The sequence below is a fragment of the Ruditapes philippinarum genome, unplaced genomic scaffold (assembly GCF_026571515.1).
Source record: "Ruditapes philippinarum isolate M1 unplaced genomic scaffold, ASM2657151v2 ctg20205_1_1_1_1, whole genome shotgun sequence".
In the NCBI taxonomy this organism is placed as follows: Eukaryota; Metazoa; Mollusca; class Bivalvia; order Venerida; family Veneridae; genus Ruditapes; species Ruditapes philippinarum.
In genome coordinates, this window is record NW_026863790.1 from 46545 (window position 1) to 71317 (window position 24773).

The 24773-nt window shown below is 31.8% G+C and overlaps 1 protein-coding gene across 3 annotated transcripts; it reads left to right on the forward strand.

The window, feature by feature from the left end:
• Positions 1-24343, forward strand: LOC132723348 (Na(+)/H(+) exchange regulatory cofactor NHE-RF2-like; the record flags this gene model as incomplete). 3 transcript variants are annotated; one of them, XM_060708041.1, is given in 4 exon segments in its annotated part: positions 6-498; positions 16258-16764; positions 17354-17761; positions 23981-24343. In XM_060708041.1, coding segments are annotated over 4 exon segments (1657 nt in total), but the record flags the coding sequence as incomplete, so codon positions are not given.
• Between the last annotated feature and the right edge of the window lie 430 nt (positions 24344-24773).

The following is a 24773-nucleotide window of genomic DNA, read 5'->3' on the forward strand; positions in this document are numbered from 1 at the left end:
TATCTGGTTGGTTAGTGGGTAGTCATGTGACAATTTTGTTTGACAGCCGCCATATTGTTAAGTGTTACAGGTGAACTGTAGGGTTAAATTTTTCGACTTTTTAAACCATTTAGTCAAAAATGGGAGACTTAGACCTGAAGCCAAGGTTGTGTACCATTAGAAAATGGGCTGATTTTCCAGGATATGGTTTCAATTTGCATGCAGAACGTGGTAGAGCTGGGCAATACATCGGAAAAGTGGACGATGGTTCCCCTGCTCAGGCCGCTGGTATGAAAGAAGGGGACCGAATTGTTGAAATTGAGGGAACAAACATTGGAAATGAGAATCATTCGCAGGTTGTAAATAGAATAAAAGCTGCAGGAGATAGTGTCACTATGTTGTTAGTTGATTCCGAGACTGACAAGCACTATAAAGAAGAGAAAGTTGTTGTCAGCAGCGACATGTCCGATGTCGTCCGAATAGAGACCCCGCCACGCCCAGGACCCGAAGATGACAAAGGTGAGTTGAAAAGGAGTTTTAATGTTAGTACATTGAATGTCAGTTATTGACAAAGGTTCAGCCATGAAAAAAAAACATCTCTGAAATACCAGGTGATTATTGACTCTGCAAGGTTTCTCTCCCTTGAAGCATACAGTTGTATAAGTCCCTATTAAAACCCATTCTCAAACCAAATTTCAAAAAACCCGGCTGTTTATTTTTTTAAAAATGACAAAGTCCTAAGGGGGTGCAATAAAAATTTTTTTTGAAACAGTCTCTGATTCAAAAAAACATGATAAACTATTAATAAAAAAACAGGAATTTTTATAAAATTCTTTCCTTTTAAAAATAAAACACCATTAACTTTTAAAAAATATTATAACAAAAATTAAACGAAACTGACGTGTGGGGGTTTTCTTATTTATTATAGTCATATAAAAAACTTCGGGTTAAAAAAAAGCCAAATTTTTAGAAACTTGAAGGGGGTTTAAATTAAATTCTTTATTTTAAAAAGGGGCCATGTTATTTTAAACAGGGGTTTGTTTTCCCAAATAAAAAAAATTTTTTAAAAAAGGGGAAATTTCAGTCAAATTTTTCGAATTTAATAAAGATTTAAATGTACATATGAAAATTTTTTTAAAATTATTTTTTTACTTTATAAGATTTAATCTTAAGTTTAAAAGGGTTAGTCGACTCAAAATGATAAAAAAAACTTAATTTAATTTTGGCATTAACATGCCCGTTAATTTAATCTAAAGAAAAAAAAAAACAAAAAACAAAAGGCAAACCACCTATCAGGCCCCCAATTATTTTTCCCTGAAAAAACTACAACAGTATTCAATAACAACAAAGGGAAAAAATGAATTTTTAAATTTATTAAAAATTTGTTATTATTTATCTTTTTTAAATTCGGATCTAAATTTAAATAGAAAAAAACTTGTTAATATTAAGAAATAAACCCTTTTAAAACCCTTTTTAAAATTCCCCTTTTTTTCCTAAAATTTGAAAAAATCCTTATTTAGGGGCCCTAAAATTTTTTTTTTTTTTCAAAAATTGACCCTTTTTGGGGCGCCCCTCAAAAAATACATAGGGGGTTTTTGGCCAAAGGGGATGTTTCCCCTTCTTTTGGGGGGTTTAAGGGGGGCGGAGTCCCACGCAAAAAAATTTGGCTTTGGGAAAAGGTAAAAATGGCCCCAAAATCGACAAAAAGGTAACGGTAACAATCTAAACCCTTTGACCATCTCGACCTTAAAAGGCGATTTAAAATCATTTTATGGAAAAAATCAACAAAATGTGATTTTGGCTATTTTGGATTCCCCTATTGCCATGGAAAGGAAAATTTAAGAGTTTTTTTAAGGCATGTAGTAAATTTTTCCAAGTTTTTGATTATATGACATTTTTAAGTTTTAAACAATTAATTTAACGGGGATTTTTTCAAGAAAAAGCCATTTTTACAAAAAGAGGGGTTTTTTGGGTTAACATTTTGTATTTAAAATGAAAAAAAAAGATTAATGCAAATTTCTTTGGGGTTTTAAAACATGTTCTCACCCCATTAGTTTTAAATAAACAAAAATTTTCAAACCCCATTATTTTTTCTTTTCCTTTTTTTCATAAAAAATATTAAATATCTTTTTTACAAGGATATACTTAAAAATTTTAAATTAGAAAAAATGTTCAGGAAAATAAATTTCCATAAAAGGCAAAATTTAAGTGCCTTGGTATTTAAATGTAAAAAAGTAGGGAAAAAAAAAAAAGTTTTCAACCTAATTTATCAGTTAAAAACTTTTCACAATTGATAAAGAACCTTTTTATTCTGTTTGAAATTTATATATTAAAAGCCAACAATTGGCCAAAAATTTCTCTTTTTAAAAAAAAGAAAAATTTAATTTTCATAAAAGTTAAACAAGTTAGATTAAATTTTTACGTTGCTTTGAACCTTTAGCCGATTTTTTTTATAATTTTAAACCATTTTAATTAAGGTCAACAGGCAAAAAAAAATTTAATTTTTCTAGAAAATACAAACAATGGGAAAGGGTCGAAATTTTAAAAAAACAAATTTTTGAGTCCAAATATAATTAAATGGTTCAAAAAATCTTTGAAAAATATTTAGATTTTTAGTAAAAAAACTCTTTGGTCCTTTAAGTTTATAATAATTCCCAAATATGTTTTTTTATTTATTTTTGAAAAAAGTTTGACTATGACGCTTTTTTAAATTTTTGCTTATTTTACTAAAAAAATAAAACAAATTCTTTTTACACAAACTTGAAATAATTTGGAGAAAATGAAAACTTAGACAAAATTTTCCAAATTGCTAATAAAAATCAAAACTTTTGCTCTTTCACAATGTTTTCTTGATGTAATTTGTTGCAATGTTTTTATGTATGATTCATAGATTTCTTGGTGCAGTATTGATTACAAACAAACAAAGTGCAAAAATAGAAGACACTTTTATTTTGCATATGCTGGTGTTGTGATAGCCACCCAGCTGTTTATAGGTGAATCATTTGTTTTGTAAACTTTATTGTAGAAGTTTGATAACATTTGATTGATGATCAGTGATCAAAAGCTTTCTATGACTCATAATGTATCAATTAAAACATACATTTTTGTGTATCACATGATAAGAGCACAAAAAATTAAAAGACAATTAGACAAAGCTTAATTGGTTAAGTTGTACTTGTATTTTCAAAGTACAATTAAATATGTTGGTTGACTCCTCCTCCAAGAACTGTATATTTGTTTCTGTTTGTTGGTAAGTTTATAGGTGATCCATAATTTTTTTCAAGTGATTATGAGTTTGGAATTCTTACATTTGAATCCTTTAATAATGCATTAATGTGATATAAAAAGTGCCAAAGGCTTTCTTATGAGCTCCAATTTGAATTTTTGATTGAAAGAACAAAATGGTCCTATACTTATTCAGTTTAATTTATTAAAACAACACTCCCATTTTAAATTGTCAGAATACCGGATATAGATAATATAAATTGATAGAGTGGCCATGACTTCAGTTTGATAACTTATCATACTTATTTTTGCTTTGCTTTCTAAACTGTTGAGATAATGCATTCTTAACAATGTGCATTATAATATAATATGTTAAACTTATTTGACAAGTTTTAAAGTTAAAAAAAGTTAGTAACTTACATTTAATAAGGTGCTTTTATTGGGACTTAAATTAAACAAATACTGTTTAGAATCAAGGACAGGGTAGAATCTATGACACTAGAAAAAGACTGTTCATTGGCTCTTTTCAACTGGGTGGAACAGACAAACCTTGTCATCTCCCTGTGGTGTTTTCAGATTAATAATAAGCATTCAATCAGTGAAAATGTTGTCCGGTTTTTTGTATGACTATTGATGGATGAATAACCTTAAAAGTTAGATATTAAACCTTTTAGCCTCCTGATTGGCAATTTATGCTTCCTATGTGACCAATTGCCGACTGTGATCGACTTAGTATCACCTGTCATACTTGTCCTGCTTCCATGATCATGGTCTGCAATGTTGGCTATTCATGCAGTCTGTATTTATATAGAAAATTTCCTTTTAAAGGACCAACTGTTTTGTCCAGATTTGCAAGATAGACCTTTCCATTTCAGATATTTAGGATTGTTCTGGTTAATGACATACAGTGAGTAATTCTAAATGATAAAAAAAACTTTGAGGATAATTATATCAACTTTCTAATGTTTTTATTTCAAATCCTAGATTGAGAAGCTAATGGAAATATTCTCTGCCCACTCACTCATGTATAAACGGCTGAGGTGGGTGTGTTAAGTTAGAGATGGCAGTGTAATAAAAGTAAATGTTGACTGATTGATTATAGTGCCTTCAGATCGCATAGGATGCCTGGCAACCTGTTGTCAAATTTAGTTTGACCAATGTTATAAAAATATAGATAAGGTGCAAATATGGACATTAATTGGGTTACTCTATATAAGAAGATTTGACGGGGCCTTGATAAGACTTCATTAAAACATAACTCTGTTTCTCAGCTAGATAGACAGAATTTCTTTAACAATTTCCTGTGTGTGAACTTGTGTCTTCTAAGGTTAAAACTCGCCACACTTTCAGTTGATAATGAGTTTTCATTGATTTTAACAAATGATTAATGATGTCCTAGTTTTTATAGAAGAAAAATATTGATGAAAATTTTGTTAAAGATTATTTACAGTTTACAGATAGATGTGTCTGTCTTGATATAGACTTAGGCAGGAAATCAAAAGCACTGCATAATTGCCTAGGCAGTGTGTCTATCCCTAATGGGGATCTCTCTGATGGGGGACAAGGCTAAAATCCCTGGTCATTTAGGGGACAATCCCCAACACCACAGTGTAGTTTACTGGTGCATAATATCATGCATTAACAACAGTGACTTTAAGTTTTCAAGTGTTGTTTCCATTATTTGCCTATTAAGACGGTTCCTTACAAATTCATTTTTATTTCACTTTTATTGAACATGAATCAGCTCAAAAATGATGTAAAGAAAACCAATTTGCTATAATTATAATCATCAAATTCATGATTTATACATGATTAAGGCCATCCTTAAAAAAAATGTTTGTTTGCAGTAACTCGACCCAGAGTTTTCAAAAAAGGTGGTAGGTAGGTCGATTTTTTTTTTTTTTTTTTTTTTTTTTTTTTTATTGAACTGTACTCCCAAATAAACATGGAATTTCAAAAAATGCTGGACAATATATGCTTTAATAATCTGGTAACAATTAATAAATTGATAACTGAAATTCTAATTTAATAAAAACTACATTTTATTTCTTCTATTAACCTTTAAAAGAAGGAAAACAAAGCACAGGGCATAATTTTCTGATTTCCAAAAAAATTTTTTTTTTATCCAGACCATGAAAAAACATTTGAGTAGGGCAAATTTTGTGATTTGGTCGCGTTACTGCAAACAAAACATTTTTTTTAAGGATGGCCTAAGGTACCCGTACATGTATTAATAAATGACAATGTAAATACTGTTAAATGAACTGAATATGCCATGGGAAAATTATCTTTTTTTTCAATTTTTTGGTTTTCAGTAATTATTCAAATAGAATTGATTTAATAATTTATCAAAAAATTGGTTTTGGGAACAAGTCTATCTTTGGTTAAATTTTTAAAAAAGAACCATTCATTATTTTTTCATTCCAAAATATTGTTTTAGTTTTCAATGAATTCACAAATTTAGCTGTTTGATACAAGTAAAATTTTTCAAATATTTTTTAACCCAATTTTGCAAACTCAAATTTTTTTTCCAAAATTGTCCCAGGGAATGAAAAATAAAACTCCACTACATTTTAATTGAATAAAGTGTCTTTTAGATCATTTTTTTATAAAGTTTCAACAAAAATGACAAACCCCAAAAAAAACAACTTTTTTTTTGCTGATTTATAATAGCCATGGAATTAATTGCTGGTAATGTTGGTTATTCATATAATCATACAATATTGTGTCCTTTGTTTGAATAATTTTGAATTGAAATTTCAATATTTTCATTTTTATGCAAAATAATCAGTAAATAATTGACAAATTTATAATGCAGTAATCTATTATTTTTACTATTTTCTTTAAATTTTAAATTATGCTAAAACGCCCCAAATTTGGAACAAATTTATTTTTATATTAATTGGTGATTAATACAACATACTTTTTTCTGTAAATGATGTATGTGTATGTCATATGTCCATAGTTTTGATAGGTTTTGTAAGTGGGTTGTTTTTATCCACAAGGCCAAGCATATTTAGTATTAGTTACCTCAGATGAATGTTGAAAATTCTGATTTAATACAGTGTGTTTATGATTATTATATTATTATTAGAATAACATATTAAGATTTGTAATAATTGTCTAAAGAATAGTTAAGTATTGTAAACAGTTTGAGATGGGTTTTTACTTGCTCATAATAGTTGACCATACAACAATTTTCAAAAAATTTAAAGAAAGAAATTGTCAGGTTTCTATAGTAACAGTTTAAGCGCTGAATATATTAATATTTTATCAGTCATAAAAATCCCTGGGTGTCAAATGGTATTTATTATAGAGATAAGAAAGACAAACAAATAATTATAATATAAGGGCCTATGCCCACACTTTATTTTTTGTTATACAGATAACATAGGGAGGTTCCTAGCCACTGTATACTACGCATTACTAACTTTGGTAGATTACACTCATTCTCATTCACTCATTTAAGATTTGTTGTGGTTTAAAAGGCAACTCTGTCTCTTTTATCATCCATATAGCTTCTGGGATTAGCCAAGGATTATTTATCAAATTGCCGGAATTTTGTTTTCAAAAGATCTAATGACATTTTGTCATTGGCATATAGAAAGGGATTTATCAAAATTTGATCTATAGGGGAGTTGTTTGGTATTTTTGAGAACAAAGTGGAAGTTTAAGGAATAGATTACATGAAATTGAACACTGAAATAGAATACTTTGATATTTGTGCCACTGGAATTGAATAGATTAACTATTAGTTATTTAAATTATTGACCAACAAAATTGCCTACAATTTAATATTTAACTCCTCAAGTACTTGATCGTTTAATAAATTAAGACATTAAATAGCTAACTTTACAAAATGGAAACACAGGCCGAAAATGGATTAAGTGCAACAGAAAATGCAGTAAAAGTAGATAATGATAATGAAGTAAAACAAAGTCAGGACAAAATTGAAAATGCTGAAAATGAAACTGTTGCTGAAAATGGTAAAAATGAAGATACAAAATCAGATGTTGAGGATGATTTAGAAGATAATGTAAAGAAATCATATGAAAAAGATAAAGATGAGCCAGTTGAGGAGGTTGTTTCAGAAGAAGCTAAGGTTAATTCTGAAGAGACAGAATTAAATAGAGAAAACCTAGATAATGAGGAAAAGGAAAATGCTGGTATATTTCATTATATAAATTACTATAGAATTAACTAAGTAATTATAGCTTTCATTTTGAAATAAACAGGGAGTCAACAATATTCTTCTATGCTCTTCATAGAATTTAATAGAAGTTGTAGACCTTGTATTATATAAGATTAAAGAACAAATTTTTATTTGATGTCTCAATTTTTCTCTGTATGTAACTATTGTGCTCATTTGGAAATAGTTTATCAAATTATCGAGAAACTGTGCCTTGCATTTACTTGTACGTTCTTTTCCATTAAAATATTTTATGACAGTAATGAGGATTTATTAGTTAATCTAGATTCTAATGGGAAAAGTTTACTTCAAGGGAAATCGAAATACTTAAAATGACTGTTTAGTTGCATTTAATTCCATACATTTTAAGTTAAATTTTAATTATAGAAACTGAAATAACCAAAAAATACATTTAAGTGCATGTTTAAAAATTATAGTCCTCCGAATTTGTGTTATAGATTTGTAAATTAAAAACAATAGATATCAGGAAAAAATTAAAATTAAAATCTTGAAAGTATAATAGAGATCATATGAGCAGCGTCACGACAAAACCAACATAATGTGTTTGCGACCAGCATGGATCCAGACCAGCCTGCGCATCCGGGCAGTCTGATCAGGATCCATGCTGTTCGCTTATCAACACTATTACAAGTAGAGAAACTGATAGCGAACAGAATGGATCCTGATCAGACTGTGCGGATATGCAGGCTGGTCTGGATCCATACTGGTCGCAAACGCATTACGTTGGTTTTGTCGTGACGCGGCTCATATAACTTGATGTGTGTATGACTCATGACATTGTGCGGGTGTTGGTTAAGAGGTTATGACCTCCCCCTTCACTGGGATTTGGCTAGTATTTGAAAACCTCTAAGATTTCAGTATCAACTTAAAGAGCTATCATAGTGAAAAAATCTGAAAATTAGCACAAAATTTGACTTACACCGGGGACCCCTTGCGAAATGCTGAACTCCCTTTGAAATGTCTAATAGACATTGCAATTTTGTGGCGCTCTTTAGTAAAAATCTTTTATCTGCCCCTGCATCTTAACCCTAACAATAATGCTTAATTTGTATTTAATTTGACTTACCCGTCTTTGAATTTCAAACGTAATATTTTGATAATGGTTTCAATTTCAAAAGCAGATAATGGTCTGACATCACAGACATGTAGGCTGACATGAAGGCTCAAGTATTTTTTAAGTGTCGTGAAACTATGTTACCCCTCAAACATTGAATTTTTCTATTATTACATAGATTTAGCTGACTTTGCAAAAAAACATCTTATTATGAAGAGAATTAGAATTTTAAATTCATTGTTTTACATGAATGTGCAATTAGATGATAGTAATTTAAATTATATATTCATAGACTTGTTAAAATAGTTCATGCGGAAAGTATAGACGGAGATAAAGTTTTAATGCGGCATTGCAGTGTTAGTGTATGTAAAATATACCCATCTTCATTCCTGAAATGTGGACTCATCACATCATGAAACAAGTCTTACTGCTGTCTAATATTTCATTAACTTAAAAACTGATTTGAATATTGTTTACAGCAAGAGAATAATATAGAAAATTAAACTGGTTGTTTCAAAGGCTCTCTTAAAAGTTGAAATGTAAGACCGTGTGTCTGCGTAACTTCTTACGGACTCACCTGAAGCTGTTGTCAATTGAAATCCTGTTAGCTGCCTTAAATATCTATTTTGATATCAAAACCTCTTAACTTCATTATCTAAATTTCAGAGATTATTTCTCATTTGATGGAACTATAGTAAAACTCACATGTTTTGAATTGATTTGATGTGTTTTTGCCTATATTTTCTTAATATAAAACCTATATAAGTCCCCATGTCTGGAAGTTTTTACTTGAACTTTGACTTAACCAAGTTCTTCAGTGCCTTGAAACACAACAAAGTAAATTTTCTCCATAAATGTACACATGAATTTTAAGATCTTCTCTGTCAGTGTCTGTACTTATTTTGGTAATGGACAGACTGGTCCGTTTTAATCTTCCCTTTGACACCTACAATTTAATAGGACACAGTCTGTGTTACATTGATAATGTACCAGTCTACTTCCTAGTACAATATAACGAAATACTTTTGCATCCAATGCCTGCTAGTTTACTTGGTGTTTGCACAATAATCCAGCAGTCAGTACTGGTTTAATATGACACTAAATTATAGGATTTCAGAATCGAATATTCTATAATTACTTTAGTGACAGGCACACAAACCTTGTTAAATGCTTTACAAATTAAGCTGCTTTTTTCCCATGAATTTGACTGTGTAGTTTGTATGGAAGATTCTATACATGCATAAGTTTTTGATTTCATAAGGCTGGCATGTTGAAAACATTTTTAAAATGTGGCCTCCATGACTTAGATATCTGTGTGAATTAATTTGAATAGGATTATTCTTGCATATCAGACTGCCGGAAATTTTATATGGCAATTTGAAGTGTGCTGGATGAGTTGCTTGCTTTATAATATTGTCATTTAACAAACTGCATTAACATCATTTCGTCTTTTAATGAATGAAGTTGTAAATTTCTATGCTTGATTTCTATGAAAAGTTAATTTATTGTGGTAAACCATTTAAAATAAGGTAAAATATGCAAGAAAAAATAAGTAGAACAGTTTAGTCTAATGGTCATTTGAGATAATTTGTTACTTAAGGTATTTGTCAGGTGATTTTTCTACAGTTTGACGCCTTGGTTATATGGGGACTTAATTCAAACTCAAACTCAAATAATTTTATTGCGTAATGAACATACAATATATGTTTATAGCACATACAACATAACTATAGGCAGAAGACATGGATTTTTCAAGGAGCACAAAAATACAATGTAAAACATATGAATTCATAATTGTGACGTGTTTGAAGTTCTGTAAAACTATTTTCTAATCAAATTTGCATAATATAAATATTTAGAAAGATCTCTTACAATTATTTTAGATTCAGACAATAATAAATTAGTAAATTTCTGCAATGTAGGCCATGTATAATTATAAGTAGCGTCTGAGATATTTTTTGCGAAGGTCAGCATATTGTGAGCATGTAAACAAAAAGTGAAATTCGTTTTCAATTTGTCTCGAAGAACAATTATTGCATATTCTTTCCATTCTAGGTACGTTTGTATATCTTCCCTTTTCAATAAACAAGTCGTGAGATGATGTGCGAAATTTTGTAAGCGCAACTCGAAATCTTTTGTCCTTAATATAATCAAGATCACTTTCAAATTCAAATTTATATTTTATAGAACTGTATGTATCTAGACAACTAGAATTATTGATAGAACAATACCAACTTTGATAATAAATATCTCATATGCGTCGTTCAATAATATTGTAGTCAATTAACATGCTATATTGGTTTTGCCAAATATACGAAAGTCCGCATTTATCAAGTATAATTTTAATTTGATAAGCCCAATTACATTTATTATATGTGTTATTTCCTTCAACATCGACTTTAAGCATGTTATAGGTTTTGAAAAGAAGAGATTCTTTTTTACATGTCAATAATTTTATCCAATATTTTACCATTATTAATTGCCTACGAACGGTCATCGGGATTCTAGCTAATTCGCCGTAAAGAGCGTCTAAATTTGTAGAGCGTTTGACAGATAATACTTTTCTACAGAATTTGGAGTGAATGAGTTCAACATCAGGCCCGACATGATGACCCCAGATTTCAGCCGCGTAATTTAACGTAGAAGCTACCAATGAATCGAATAAGTCACATTGTTTGGACACGGGTAAATCAAGTTGGTTAAAAACAATAAGCAAATTGTGTAATGAGTACGAGCCGTGCTGGGCTGTTCGCTTTTGTGTTCGGTTCCAATTGCCATTTTTATATAAATGAACGCCCAAATATTTAAAAGAATCTACTAATTCTATATGATTGTTATTAAGATAAAAATCAAATTTGGTATGTAGGCCTTTTTCAGAAATCATGGTTTTTGTTTTGCTGGCATTAATTAATCATATTAAAGCATCCAGCAGTTATTTAAAAAACAAACAAGGAAACAGTAACAATAAAAAAATGAAAATAAAATAAAAGCAAAAAAGACCCACCTATTCATTATTTAATAATTTGAGGGGATCTATAGTATAGTTTATCATATCAATGGTTATTTTGGTCAATTTGAAATTATATTTAATTTCTGGGTGTTACCTTCTAAAATGAAAGTTATTTGGATTTGTTTATATTTTGTGTGGGTGTTGGAAGGTTATGGTAATCCTATAGGCTCCACCCATTGACAAGACCTAGTGCTGAAGATCATGGTAAAAACACACCTGTCAATGCCATTTGTGGTATGAGTCTGTCTGCCGACCTGCACACATGTGAACTCTGACCTGAAACCCTCTCACATTGGCTTTCGATACTGGGCGCTTTATAATCACTCATATTTCAACAGTGGATAGCAGAATAAGTTCATGAAACAAATTATAAGGCTTATCCCTCGGTCAAACCTGATGCTAAAAATTTATTGGAAAAAAATCAAACCCATTAATAAAATTGAAATAAAGTTTTGATTTATGCATGTATTTAATTTGCATCACTACATGTATATATGACATTTGACTGTAAGTAAAAGTACAGCCTTTTAAAAACAAGATCTTACATGAAAACCAAAAGAAATTGTGCAGGGTTCATTTCAGCTGACTATCAATTGAAAATTTATGTCTTTTTTAAAAAAGCAAGATCGTACATGCGTGAAAAATAAATATTGATCATTTAGCATGATTTACTAGGTGTTACATTTGATCATAAAGAATTTGTAAATTTGTTCACACAAAAAGAAAAATTTATAGATGTTTGATAATGAAACACTTACAGCCTGTAAAAAAAGGTGGTGGTAGAATCTACGAACTTTATTTTGTTTGATGAATATGGTCTTAGTGAACATTAGGAATGTTACTGTACAGTATACTAATTGTCAGGTGTTTATGACTGTATGTAAAGGTACATGGTAAATCATTACTATTAAATAATTCTCTGCTTTTGATTGGGGGTTTAAGTGTCCCTGATGTTGTAAATGTAAATGGCAACATTTAAGTTTTATTGGCAGAGGACTCCAGGACTCGGGCGCACCTCTGTGCATATTTTAAGCATGACCTGGGACTAATCTTCAGCAAGCCATTAAATTCTGCACATGAAAGATCCGGGATTTGAACCCACACAGGTGAAGGTCAAGTGATTCTTATAAACCACACAGCCATATAAATTATATTATTTGAATGTAACATGTAGATGTAACATATTATGCGGTACTTTATTTAAACAAAGAAATATATGAATTCTGATACTGGAAAACCTCAGATGAAGGAAATTTATTATATAGAAAAGTTAATAACACTGAGCAAAAAAATATATTTCCTCATGGGGTCAAGAGTAGAGGAAGTTTTTGGGAAGATTTTGTTGTACCAATCTGCCATCTCTGTATCCAAAGGGACATTAATTTTTGTCTTAGCTACTTGCGGGTTTAAATTTTGAATTTTGCATAACTTAAGCTAACATAACTTATGGCTTTGAATTTTAAATGTGACATGACTTCAGCTATGTCTGGTCGACATGACTTTGGCTACTTAAAAGTTTGAATCTTAAATTTGACATGACTTTTGTCTGTTTTTGCATATGAAGAAAGTTAATTGATCAATTAAGCAGCCGATTTAATGTACAGGCACTTGTACCCAACAATGGAAGTTATATATTATAGTATAAATACAATTTTGCAATAAAATTACAGTTATGAAATAATTAAGTATTTAAGAACTTTATTTATTGTATATTATAACAAATGTGATTGGCTGCTTCTGTGCCTGTCTTTACCTTTGAATTTGTGGGAAAAGACTCAGGGGGCATGGAGATGTGTGACTGAGCTGAAATAAGAACCCATGATGTAAATTAATATGCTGGAATTTCTTCCAGTTAATCTAAATGGTAAAAGCATTGAGATAAGTTTTGATGTAGGGAAAATAGAAACATTGTTTGAACATGTCTGCATGTGAACTGTCATCATGATGATTAAGGTGGGTGATCTATGAATTGTCATGTTATCAATCACCATTGTCCATTGACAGTTTAACACTATAGTGTGCAGACTGTCATACTGTTTGATTTATATGTTTATCATACTATTATAGCTGTTGTAACCTTACACATATAACATCAGTATTGTTTGCAGCAAAGCAACACTCGTAGGAATATTCATATCTTGCCTAATTAACACCAAACCATATACAAAAATATGAATAAATTGCTCAGACACATGAAGGTTCAGTCATGACATAAACATTTGAATGATACATATATAGATTTTTGGTTGGGTTATATGTTGTATCAACACAGATGAGGTCATATGGCAACTTTTGAGGAAGACCTCAGTTGCCCCTACATGCATCATTATTTCAGGCACAAACAGGCACCCAAGTTGAACCATTTCATAATGTAGCTGGTTTATTTTAGCTTCTGTAAATGAAAGAATCCAAAGTCCCTGGTGGGATTTGAACCCTTGGATATTTATGCTGAGGGTTGATTTGAACCCATTTATATTTATGTTGAGGGTTCAGAAGCTGTCTGGGTTAATGCCTAATTCTTTTCTTTCCATTATTTTTGCTATAAGTATTAGATATATTTTACTTACTATCTTGTTTCTTTTCGTCATTGATGAATACAGTATTTGGTCTTTCTTCTGCACAATTTTAGCATTGTTTTTACATTCCTGTTTCATGTGATATACATGGTGGATCATTTCAATTGTGAGAAAACATAGGTGAAATACGGTAGAAGTGTACAACCTCAAACAAACACAGATAAAAAAGATATATAATTATGATTGTCGTGATTTGACAGTGACAGCTCTAGTATACAGCATAATCCTAGAGGTGTTAACTTTAAGTTTAAGATTAATGCACTCAAGACATTTAACATACAAAGATCTGTCTGTGAGTGAACCAATTTGAATTTAAAATTTTGTACCCATTGTTTTGATTGAACGTTGTCTCTTTCATTAATCACATTGGAAGGATTAGTTTTCTATTCTTCATGATTAAACATGTTGACATGTCTGAGAAATTTCTCTTATATTTTGTTTTCAATCCTTCAATTAGTTATGATATAAATTTTTCACCTAAAATTAGCTTTGTCTTTTATGAATTTTTTTCTAAAGATTTGTTTGCCACCATCTGACACTGTCACCGATTTTTTTAAAAGTTGTAAAGCAAATTCTCACTGATAATAGGATAATGCAATCCCCCCTCCACCATTACCCTGAAGCCAGGGCACCTGTACAATAATTAAACACCTGGTACATGGATGCTACTTAATTGAAACATCTACTTTGTGTAAACAAAAAAGGGTTAATTCCTCAATAAAAAAATCATAGATTTTAAAGTTACATTAATATAAAGATATTGTCACAAGGAATTTAGATATTCATCAATAATCGTAGAACTATAGTGGTAGCCTTGTCAGGTTGAACCTGTGCCTAAAAATTGAAAATACTAAATTTAATGAAATACATTTGTAAAAACTATATTATATAATATTCTCCCTAAATGTAAAGCTGTGATAGGATACAAATGTCGTGTAATTTATATACAATCTAAATATTGAAGGAAGTTAAAAAGAAATGAATAGCATATTTCTTTATAAGCTTATTCAGGAAGAGATAATTTATGAAATTAATTATATCTAATATTAGTGGTGGGGCAAGACTGACATTTTCAATAAAAGCTATGTCGGTATTTTATGAATGAAGTCACCTCGATTCCCTCTCATAAAGTTATGCAAATTAAGTATTTGATGTAGAAAATGTGTTAATACTTATGAAGAAAATTATATCATTCCAAAATGAAGCAGGAAACAAGGTATTCAGATCTAGATTTTAATGGTGGCATGCTGAATTTAAGAAAATTTAATCTGATGTTGAACTACTTGTATTTTAACAAAATTTTCAAACCAGAAATGAAAAAAGTGTATAAGGGTGCCTGTTATAAAACATTTTTTCCAGTCCTACTTTTCACAAAGGGGACACAGTAATAGTTATATGGCAACTTTCCAGAAAACCTTGGGTGCCTCTCCATGCATTAATTATGGCACTAGGAGGCACCAGGGATGGTCCATCAGCTGGTTGGCTTTCTTACTTTTGTTATTTGATCATTTTTGGCAGAATTATGGACCTTTGATTTTTCCTAGAATATAAAATTCATGTAAAACCTGGTTCTGTGACATTTTCATATCACATGTTCAATTTCTATTACTATTCTGATGCATAAAAATGCATGATATCATAAAACTGATGGAATCCATCAAGTAATTACAATGTAATGTGAACAGTTCAAAATGAAGTGACCCGCACAAATATTGCAAGTCATAAGTTAGCCACACGAATATAGAAGGATAAGGGTTAAAGTGTTGGAAAAAAGCAATACACATTTAACGCTGCATTAATTGATTTATATGATGCCATCAGTCTAAAAATTGACACAAGACTATATGGGCGTCCACTCAACTTAAACACTCTATTATGATGAGTCTAGAAATTAAATACAGACTGTTCTAGTCAACATAGCAAGACATAGAGTACATAGATTAAGATATTGGAAATGGTTAGATTTCTTTGTGTTATTTTATGTTTAGACTATACTAGTAAAATTGTCTTGATTTATTTCTTCTCTTTGTTTGAGAATTTTTTTTATCTCTATAAGGTGAAGCAGTTCCAAAATATGTATGTAAACTGAAAACTTTTACAATGTATAATATTATTATTTACAATGTATCACACTTGTATTAAAACGTTGTGTATTGTTTTCAGATGATGAAACTTGTATTAAAATGTTGTGTATTGTTTTCAGATGATGAAAAACCAGAATCCGATCCCCCTTCAGAGCCACCTAGCTATAATGATGTGCAGGAAGCTGACCAAGAAGCTGACCAGGAAGACGAAACGCCCAAACCTGACCGAGCACCAACTCCAGAACCCGTGCCTGTAGATACACCTTCACATAACTATCACCCACGTCTTTGTCTCATTAGAAAATGGGCCGACTTTCAAGGCTACGGCTTTAATCTCCATGCTGAGAAAGATAAGAAAGGCCAGTATATTGGTCTGGTAGATGCCAACTCACCAGCTGAAGATGCTGATCTAAGAAAAGGTGATAGAATTATTGAAATAAATGGTGAAAATATTGAAGACGAATCACACCAGCAGGTGATTCAGAAGATAAAGGCAGGAGGTGATCAAACAAAGATGTTAGTTGTTGACCCAGAAGCAGACGAATACTACAAAAATAATGGAATTAAAATTACACCTGATTTGCCAGAAGTGATTTTCAATCAAACGAGGGAAAAAGAAGTATCAGGTAAGAGTGTGAGATGCTTTACAGTGTATTTTGTATATTGATTTTGCTTTGCATGATGCCAGTAAAAATTTAGATAGTTTAAGCTACATGTACCTTTCTTTTGTTGCTGTTAGACTTGTCTTCCATGTTTAGCATACATACATAAAATTCAATCGGACAGTTTGTGCCTGGTGCAGACTTTAACATACTTGTAAATAGCTGAGCAGAGCTGTAACCTAATATGTCACTTATTTTCTGGTATCAGTGGTTTTTCTGACTTAATTGGGAAAAGGCATTAGTCTCTTCATTTTTGGGAAAATATTGCTAAAATTTATTATTTGGGAAGTTAAAAAGTGCTGTAAGTTCAGATTTTTGGGAAAACTGCAAGCCTTTATATGCGTCTGTTATGTAAAACATTGGGTATGCAGAGTAAATGATGCTAAGTATGGAAAAAAAGTTTGTTTTCAACTAATTTATTTTGATTTATGTTGTCGCTATGTATTAAGTAAAAATCATTTTAGTTTTCTTTTTCAAAAATTGAACAGGAATATACAACAAGAGTTCTCATTTATTATTTACAAACACTCTCTAATTTGCCTTTTTGAATCAGAGCGTTCGTCGACCCCCGAACCGGTCTCAGTTCCAGAAACCTCTGAATCACACAATTTCCATCCTCGGCTCTGCCACATCAAAAAATGGCCCGATTTCCAAGGGTATGGTTTCAACTTGCATGCTGAGAAGGAGAAGAACGGACAGTACATCGGACTGATTGATGCCAACTCCCCGGCTGAGGATGCTGATTTAAGGAAAGGCGACAGAATCGTTGAAGTTAATGGAGAAAATATTGAAAGAGATACCCATCAGCAAATTATTCAGAAGATAAAAGCTGGAGGTGATGAAACAAGGCTGCTTGTGGTAGATTCAGATGCAGATGATTATTATAGGAGAAATGGAATCCAGATAAAGGCAGATATGCCTGAAGTTGTTGCCTCAGAAACAAGGCAAAAAGAGGTGCCAGGTATGTTCTTGAATTTTTTTAAAGGATAGGGTGCAATACAAACGTTGTAAGTAGAAACACTTAAAAACCTTTGGAATTTACTTACCCCTGAAATGATGGATTTTTCCTGGGTTTAAAAATTTTTAATATTTCCCTTCAATATTAAAGGATTGTAAAAAATTTTAAAACTCTTTAGATGGGAAAAAACCCAAAATATTTTTAATTCTGGAGTAAGTCTTTTGCCCTGGTGTTGTTTGATATTCCTTTTATTTTGTGGTTTTACATGAAATTTTATTTGCTTTTGATATGCTTTGCATGAGAATATTAGATTTATAGAGCTAGTGTGATGTGTTTACAATGCTCTTTCTTTACTATATATATACAACTTTGATGTATCTTTTTGATTCGTATCTTCAATGATTTTATTTTAGTTTCCTAATTATGTTGAAATAGTGTCCTTATTTAAACAATAATTTTAAGTGGCATTTGGCTGAAGGTGACATGCCAAAGGTCTTTGATGCCCAGAAGCCTGAGTCTCTGATTTAGAATACAAATGTAATTACCATATCGTCACCTTAGTGCAAGAACTCAATATCTGCTTCTTTATCTATATGCAGTTATTGAGTTTTTGCACTAAGGTGACGATATATATTTACCTGATGGTAATGTAATGTCAAGGTTTTGAATAGACAAAAATGACAATTATCCGGATCCTGTCAAGCTGCATTATTGAATAATCATAAGTAGGTATGTAACACCTTTATTTAACAAGGCTTATTCATTTGGTTTTCCTATCATCTATGTTGGCCTCAGCAAATTATCAGGTCTGTTGCCCAGATGGTCCTTTGCCATTATGCCTAAAAATTGTATTGAGAGGTTCAAGCAAAGCTGTCATTGATGATATTGGTGTATCATTGATATTTTCCTGTTGATCTTTATCAATAACTGATGCAGTATTGAAAGAATCATTAATTTATCAAAATACCTAGAAAAGATTAAAAATTCACCAAGCAGGTGCCCTGTCAAAATGACATATCTAAAACTGCAATGTAATTGACACATTTCATAGCAGTAATGATAAAAGTTGCAGAAGGTACTAAATATTAACAATGCATACCATAATTGTATTTACATGAAATCATGAAAACGGGTATAAAAGTGAAATAAAGATAAGTTATACTCTGTCGTGGATGTTTAGCATCCGATATAGATATATCATCAATATGCTTTGGACTAAGTCAATGTCAGTGCCAAGTGACTCCAAAAATTTGTTTTGCAAGAAAAAAACAGGTGAAACAGGAAGATATTAGGTGCCCTTCTGTAAATTATTAATGTTGCACAGGACCAAAATAGTATTTAGTTTATATACAAATTTATTTTAGTTTGATTGTGTTGGAAGCTATAAGCTTATTGAAACATTCTCGAATCTGTTCCTGGAACCAACCAGTACTAAGCAATGAATGTAAAAATTCTTGCCAAAGGAAAAAACGGCTTGCCCCTGATGGGGTTTGAACCCATGCGGTCAGCAATCCTTAGATTACTAGTCTGACAGGTTAACCACTCGGCCACGCCACCACTAAAATAGTATTTGTAAGGCTAAAGACGCAATCAGTTGTCAAAATAAATTTGGCATGTATTACATATCATCAGATAGTTAATTGTTACTATAAAAATGAATATCTATGTTTCCATATGTGGGATGACAATTAAAAACATGGGCAAAACACTAGATGTGTCAAATTAATTGTCTTGATTGAATGTTACGAGCTAATGGATTGGTCAGTCTTCCATCATAAACATGTTGATCTGTTTTTGGATAAGAGAAAAATAGCTATTGTTGAAATATGTAAAAGAAGTTTTGTTGTTATTATTACTTCAAAAGGTTTTGTTTTTTTGGATTACTACAAAATTGAGTTTTTATTCAGTCATGATTAAAAATTTGAAGGAAAGATTTAGTTTCTCTAAAAGAAAGTGTAAGCATTTTGGTCTTATTAAATTTGACATTAAATTTTTACTTTTCTGTTTGTCCAGAAATATATTTAGCACTCATATTGTTTGATTTTTTTTAACGTTTTGTAGTTGATTGGAAGAAAGGGTGTTGTTTTTCTGAAAAAGTTTTTAAATATGTATGATCTAATTCTTGGTGAACATTTTTCTTTAAAAAAAAAAAATGAAGAATTTATGATACAAAATAGGATGACTTAAAGTTTATGCTGTGTCATTTAGTAATAGTCATAATGGTTGGTGGAACATAATAAAGTCTTTGGTTTTTGTTTTTCTTTCATTTGTTTTTTAATGTTGTAAAGTAAGTCTAAAATGTGTATGAAGTTTGTTAACCAGGTTTTCAATTTTGAAAATCCTGGTTATTAGATTGGGGTATGGCGGGCGGATGGGCGGATGGGCGGATGGGCGGGCGTCAAACGAAATTGTGTCCGCTCTGTAACTCTTCAACCCTTTGAAGAATTTTGATGAAACTTCAGACAAATGTTTACCACATCAAGATGACGTGCAGAACGCATGTTCCGCATGGCTGGCTCCAAGGTCAAGGTCACAGTGACATTAACATTGAAAATCCTGTCCGCTCTGTAACTCTTCAACCCTTTGAAGAATTTTGATGAAACTTCAGACAAATGTTTACCACATCAAGATGACGTGCAGAACGCATGTTCCGCATGGCTGGCTCCAAGGTCAAGGTCACAGTGACATTAACATTGAAAATCCTGTTTATTAGTCCCCTACCGGTTTACCGGAGGGGACTTTAGGTTTACCCTCCGTCCGTCTGTCCGTCTGTCTGTCCGTCCGCACTACCGAATAGGGATAGGGGGCCATCTAACTGTAAACAGAACAAAAGAGAACAATAGAGTTCATTCCGTAACAATAGAGTAAGGGGCCATTGGCCCTCTATTAAACAATAGAAAATAACAAAAGAAATGGCCCCTTATTCCATTTTGGCCGGACGTCCGTCTGTCCGTCCGTCTGTCCGTCCGTCAGTCCGTCCGTCCACAAAACTGGATCCCGCGATAACGCAAAAAGTACTGAAAATATTTTAATGAAACTTGATATATGGATAGATGGCAGTATGGAGATTATGCACGTCTTTTTCTTTTCTTCCTATGTTGAAAATTCTGGTTGCTATGGCAACAAATAGACTGAAAATATGGCAAATTTTACACATAACCTGGATCCCGCGATAACGCAAAAAGTACTGAAAATATTTTTATGAAACTTGATATATGGATAGATGGCAGTATGGAGATTATGCACGTCTTTTTCTTTTCTTCCTATGTTGAAAATTCTGGTTGCTATGGCAACAAATAGACTGAAAATATGGCAAATTTTACACATAACCTGGATCCAGTGATAACACAAAAAGTACTGAAAATATGTTTATGAAACTTGACATATGGGTAGATGGCAGTATGGAAATTATGCACATCCTTTTCTTATCTTCCTATGTTGAAAATTCTGGTTGCTATGGCAACAAATAGACTGAATTTCAGGATTTTTGATTCTAGTTTTTAAGTTTTTTCACTATAAGTTCTTTATTTCTTAAGGTATTTTCTTCAAACTTTAAATATAAGTTGCTTGTCATCAACCACATCATATGTGACAAGGTTTACAACTCTAGCACAAAATTTATCAGAATTACCTCCCTTGAACTTAAAATTTTCATGAAAAAAACATTGTTTTTTTTTTTAATAACTTCTTTTTCTGAATGTATCTACTTCAAACTTCATATAAATGTTTCTTATTATCACTCAACATTTGTGAGTGTTCAATACTCTAGCAAGACTATTTCCAGAATTATGCCCCTTTTGAACTTAGACTTTTTTTTGAGAAATTGGTAATTTTTACTCCAACTTCTTCAATCATGATAGGATTTTAAAAATGTTATATTTTGATAACAGGGATGTTTAAAAAATAACTTTAGAGTGTCCTTCAGTCCGTCTGTCTGTACATAAAAACTGTTTCCTGTGATCACTTTTAAAGAACTTTTTCAACAAATTTACTTAAAATAGGAACCTAAGTGAATGGCCAATGGCCCTTCAGAATGTTGCTTGGGCTCTTACCGGTAGGGGACTTATGGATTGCTTGCAATACTATAATAATTGCTTGTTACACTTTGAACTTTGTCCGGGACATAACTCTAAAAGTATAAGAAGTATCAACATGAAACTTTGTAGGCAGATAGATCTCATTGAGTAGGTGTGCAGTGCACAAGAACCGTAACTCTGCCTTGCCTAATTTTTGAATTATCCCCCTTTGTTTATTTTATACTTTGAACTTTGTCCGGGACATAACTCTAAAAGTATAAGAGGTATCAACATGAAACTTTGTAGGTAGATAGATCTCATTGAGTAGGTGTGCAGTGCACAAGAACTGTAACTCTGCCTTGCCTAATTTTTGAATTACCCCCCTTTGTTTATTTTACACTTTGAAATTTGTCCGGGACATAACTCTAAAAGTATAAGAGGTATCAACATGAAACTTTGTAGGTAGATAGATCTCATTGAATAGGTGTGTACAGTGCACAAGAACCATAACTCTGCCTTGCTTAATTTTTGAATTATCCCCCTTTGTTTATTTTACACTTTGAACTTTGTCCGGGACATAACTCTAAAAGTATAAGAGGTATCAACATGAAACTTTGTAGGTAGATAGATCTCATTGAGTAGGTGTGCAGTGCACAAGAACTGTAACTCTGCCTTGCCTAATTTTTGAATTACCCCCCTTTGTTTATTTTACACTTTGAAATTTGTCCGGGACATAACTCTAAAAGTATAAGAGGTATCAAACATGAAACTTTTGTAGGTAGATAGATCTCATTGAATAGGTGTGTACAGTGCACAAGAACCATAACTCTGCCTTGCCTAATTTTTGAATTATCCCCCTTTGTTTATTTTACACTTTGAAACTTTGTCCGGGACATAACTCTAAAAGTATAAGAGGTATCAACATGAAACTTTGTAGGTAGATAGATCTCATTGAGAAGGTGTGCAGTGCACAAGAACTGTAACTCTGCCTTGCCATATTTTTTGAATTATCCCCCTTTGTTTATGTTACACTTTGAAATTTGTCCGGGACATAACTCTAAAAGTATAAGAGGTATCAACATGAAACTTTGTAGGTAGATAGATCTCATTGAGTAGGTGTGCAGTGCACAAGAACCGTAACTCTGCCTTGCCTTATTTTTGAATTATCACCCTTTGTTTATTTTACTTTTTGAACTTTGTCCGGGACATAACTCTAAAAGTATAAGAGGTATCAACATGAAACTTTGTAGGTAGATAGATCTCATTGAGAAGGTGTGCAGTGCACAAGAACCGTAACTCTGCCTTGCCTATTTTTGGAGTAATTGCCCTTTGTTCATTTTGACACTTTGAACTTTGTCTGGGACATTACTCTAAAATTATAAGAGATATCAACATGAAACTTTGTAGATAGATAGGTCTCATTGGGTGGGAAGTGCAGTGCTTAAGAATCATTACTCTGCCTTGCCTTATTTTGAAGTAATTGCCCTTTGTTTATTTTTACTTTTTGACTTTTGTCCTGGACAATACTTTAAAAACTATTAGAGATATCAACATGAAACTTTGTAGGTAGCTAGATATAATTGGATAGAACTGCAATGCTTAAAGAACCTAAACAAAGCCTGGTCTAATTTTGGAGTTATTGCCCTTTGTTCATTTTTACACTTTGACTTTTTACCCGGGACATAACTCTGATATCATCAGGAAACTTTATAGATAGATAGATCTCATTGAATAGAAGTGCAGTGCAAAAAAACATAACTCCGCTTTGCCTAATTTTGGAGTTTTTGCCCTTTGTTCATTTTTTTATACTTTCCTGTGTCCAGAACCTTCTCGGGGAGCATCACCCGGTTCAACCGGTTCTTGTTTATTTAATTATGGCCCTTTGTTTTTTTTCCTTATACAGAATATAATTATAGTGAACACTTCCTCTGTGGCAATTCCTCCTACATTATTCATGTTTACATTGCACATAGTTACATTGTTTGTTGCTTGTATTTGTATTTCAAATACAACATATTTATCTACAATGGTGATAATTGAAAACCTGGTTTCATGGCATTGCCATGTTTCTTGTTTTTTAATTGATTCCATTATAAAGCATCCATTTAGAATTAAAATCTTTACAATTTTATTCCCAAATCTTCAAAAAGCAGTTTTTAAAGATTCTTCAGAATTTTATTTATCATGTTTCTTGTTGGGTTTTCAGCAATGACCTTCCATCCAAGACAGTGTCATGTGATCAAATGGCCTGATTTCCAAGGATATGGATTTAACCTTCATGCGGAGAAAGAGCGTGGTGGACAGTATATCGGTAAAATAGATGAAAATTCACCCGCAGAAGATGCTGGCCTTAGAGAAAATGATAGGATCATTGAAGTTAATAATGCAAACATTGAAAATGAAACACATCAGCAAGTTATTGCTAGAATTAAAGCTGGCGGTGACGAGACTAAGCTACTGGTCGTTGATAAGGAGGCCGATGCTTACTACAAAAGTCGTGGAATTACTGTTACATCACAAATGCCTGAAGTAGAATTCCGGCAGACGGCAAGGCGGTCAAATGCTGGCAGTAAGTGATCCATTCTTTATTGTTTTAATAAAGTTTTTCAGATTAGTGGAGAAGTTGATTATTTGGCTGGTGTATTTATTTGATTGGCTAGTAGTTTGGCCATCTGGACTTAACAGAAATTGAGACTTTTTTTTCTGATAACACTGTCATTATTAAATGAAATTCCATGGTTGTATAGCAGAGTTTTGTGTAGACCAGGTGTTAGAATGGTTGTTATTAAAGTTGATAAAAGTGTATGTCCATATTTGAGTGGTCATTATTTGTAAATAGTGGTTAGTCGTATGTATTCAAGTCCTGTTGATCAAGTTTAGAAGTTTGTGTCATACAGCATTAGCGTGGCTGTTTTAATTTTTGAAAGAATTGTCTTCAGCTATGAAACTCACTTGAATGTGGCATTTGGTTTTCACTATTACAATCTCAGATTGCTGTT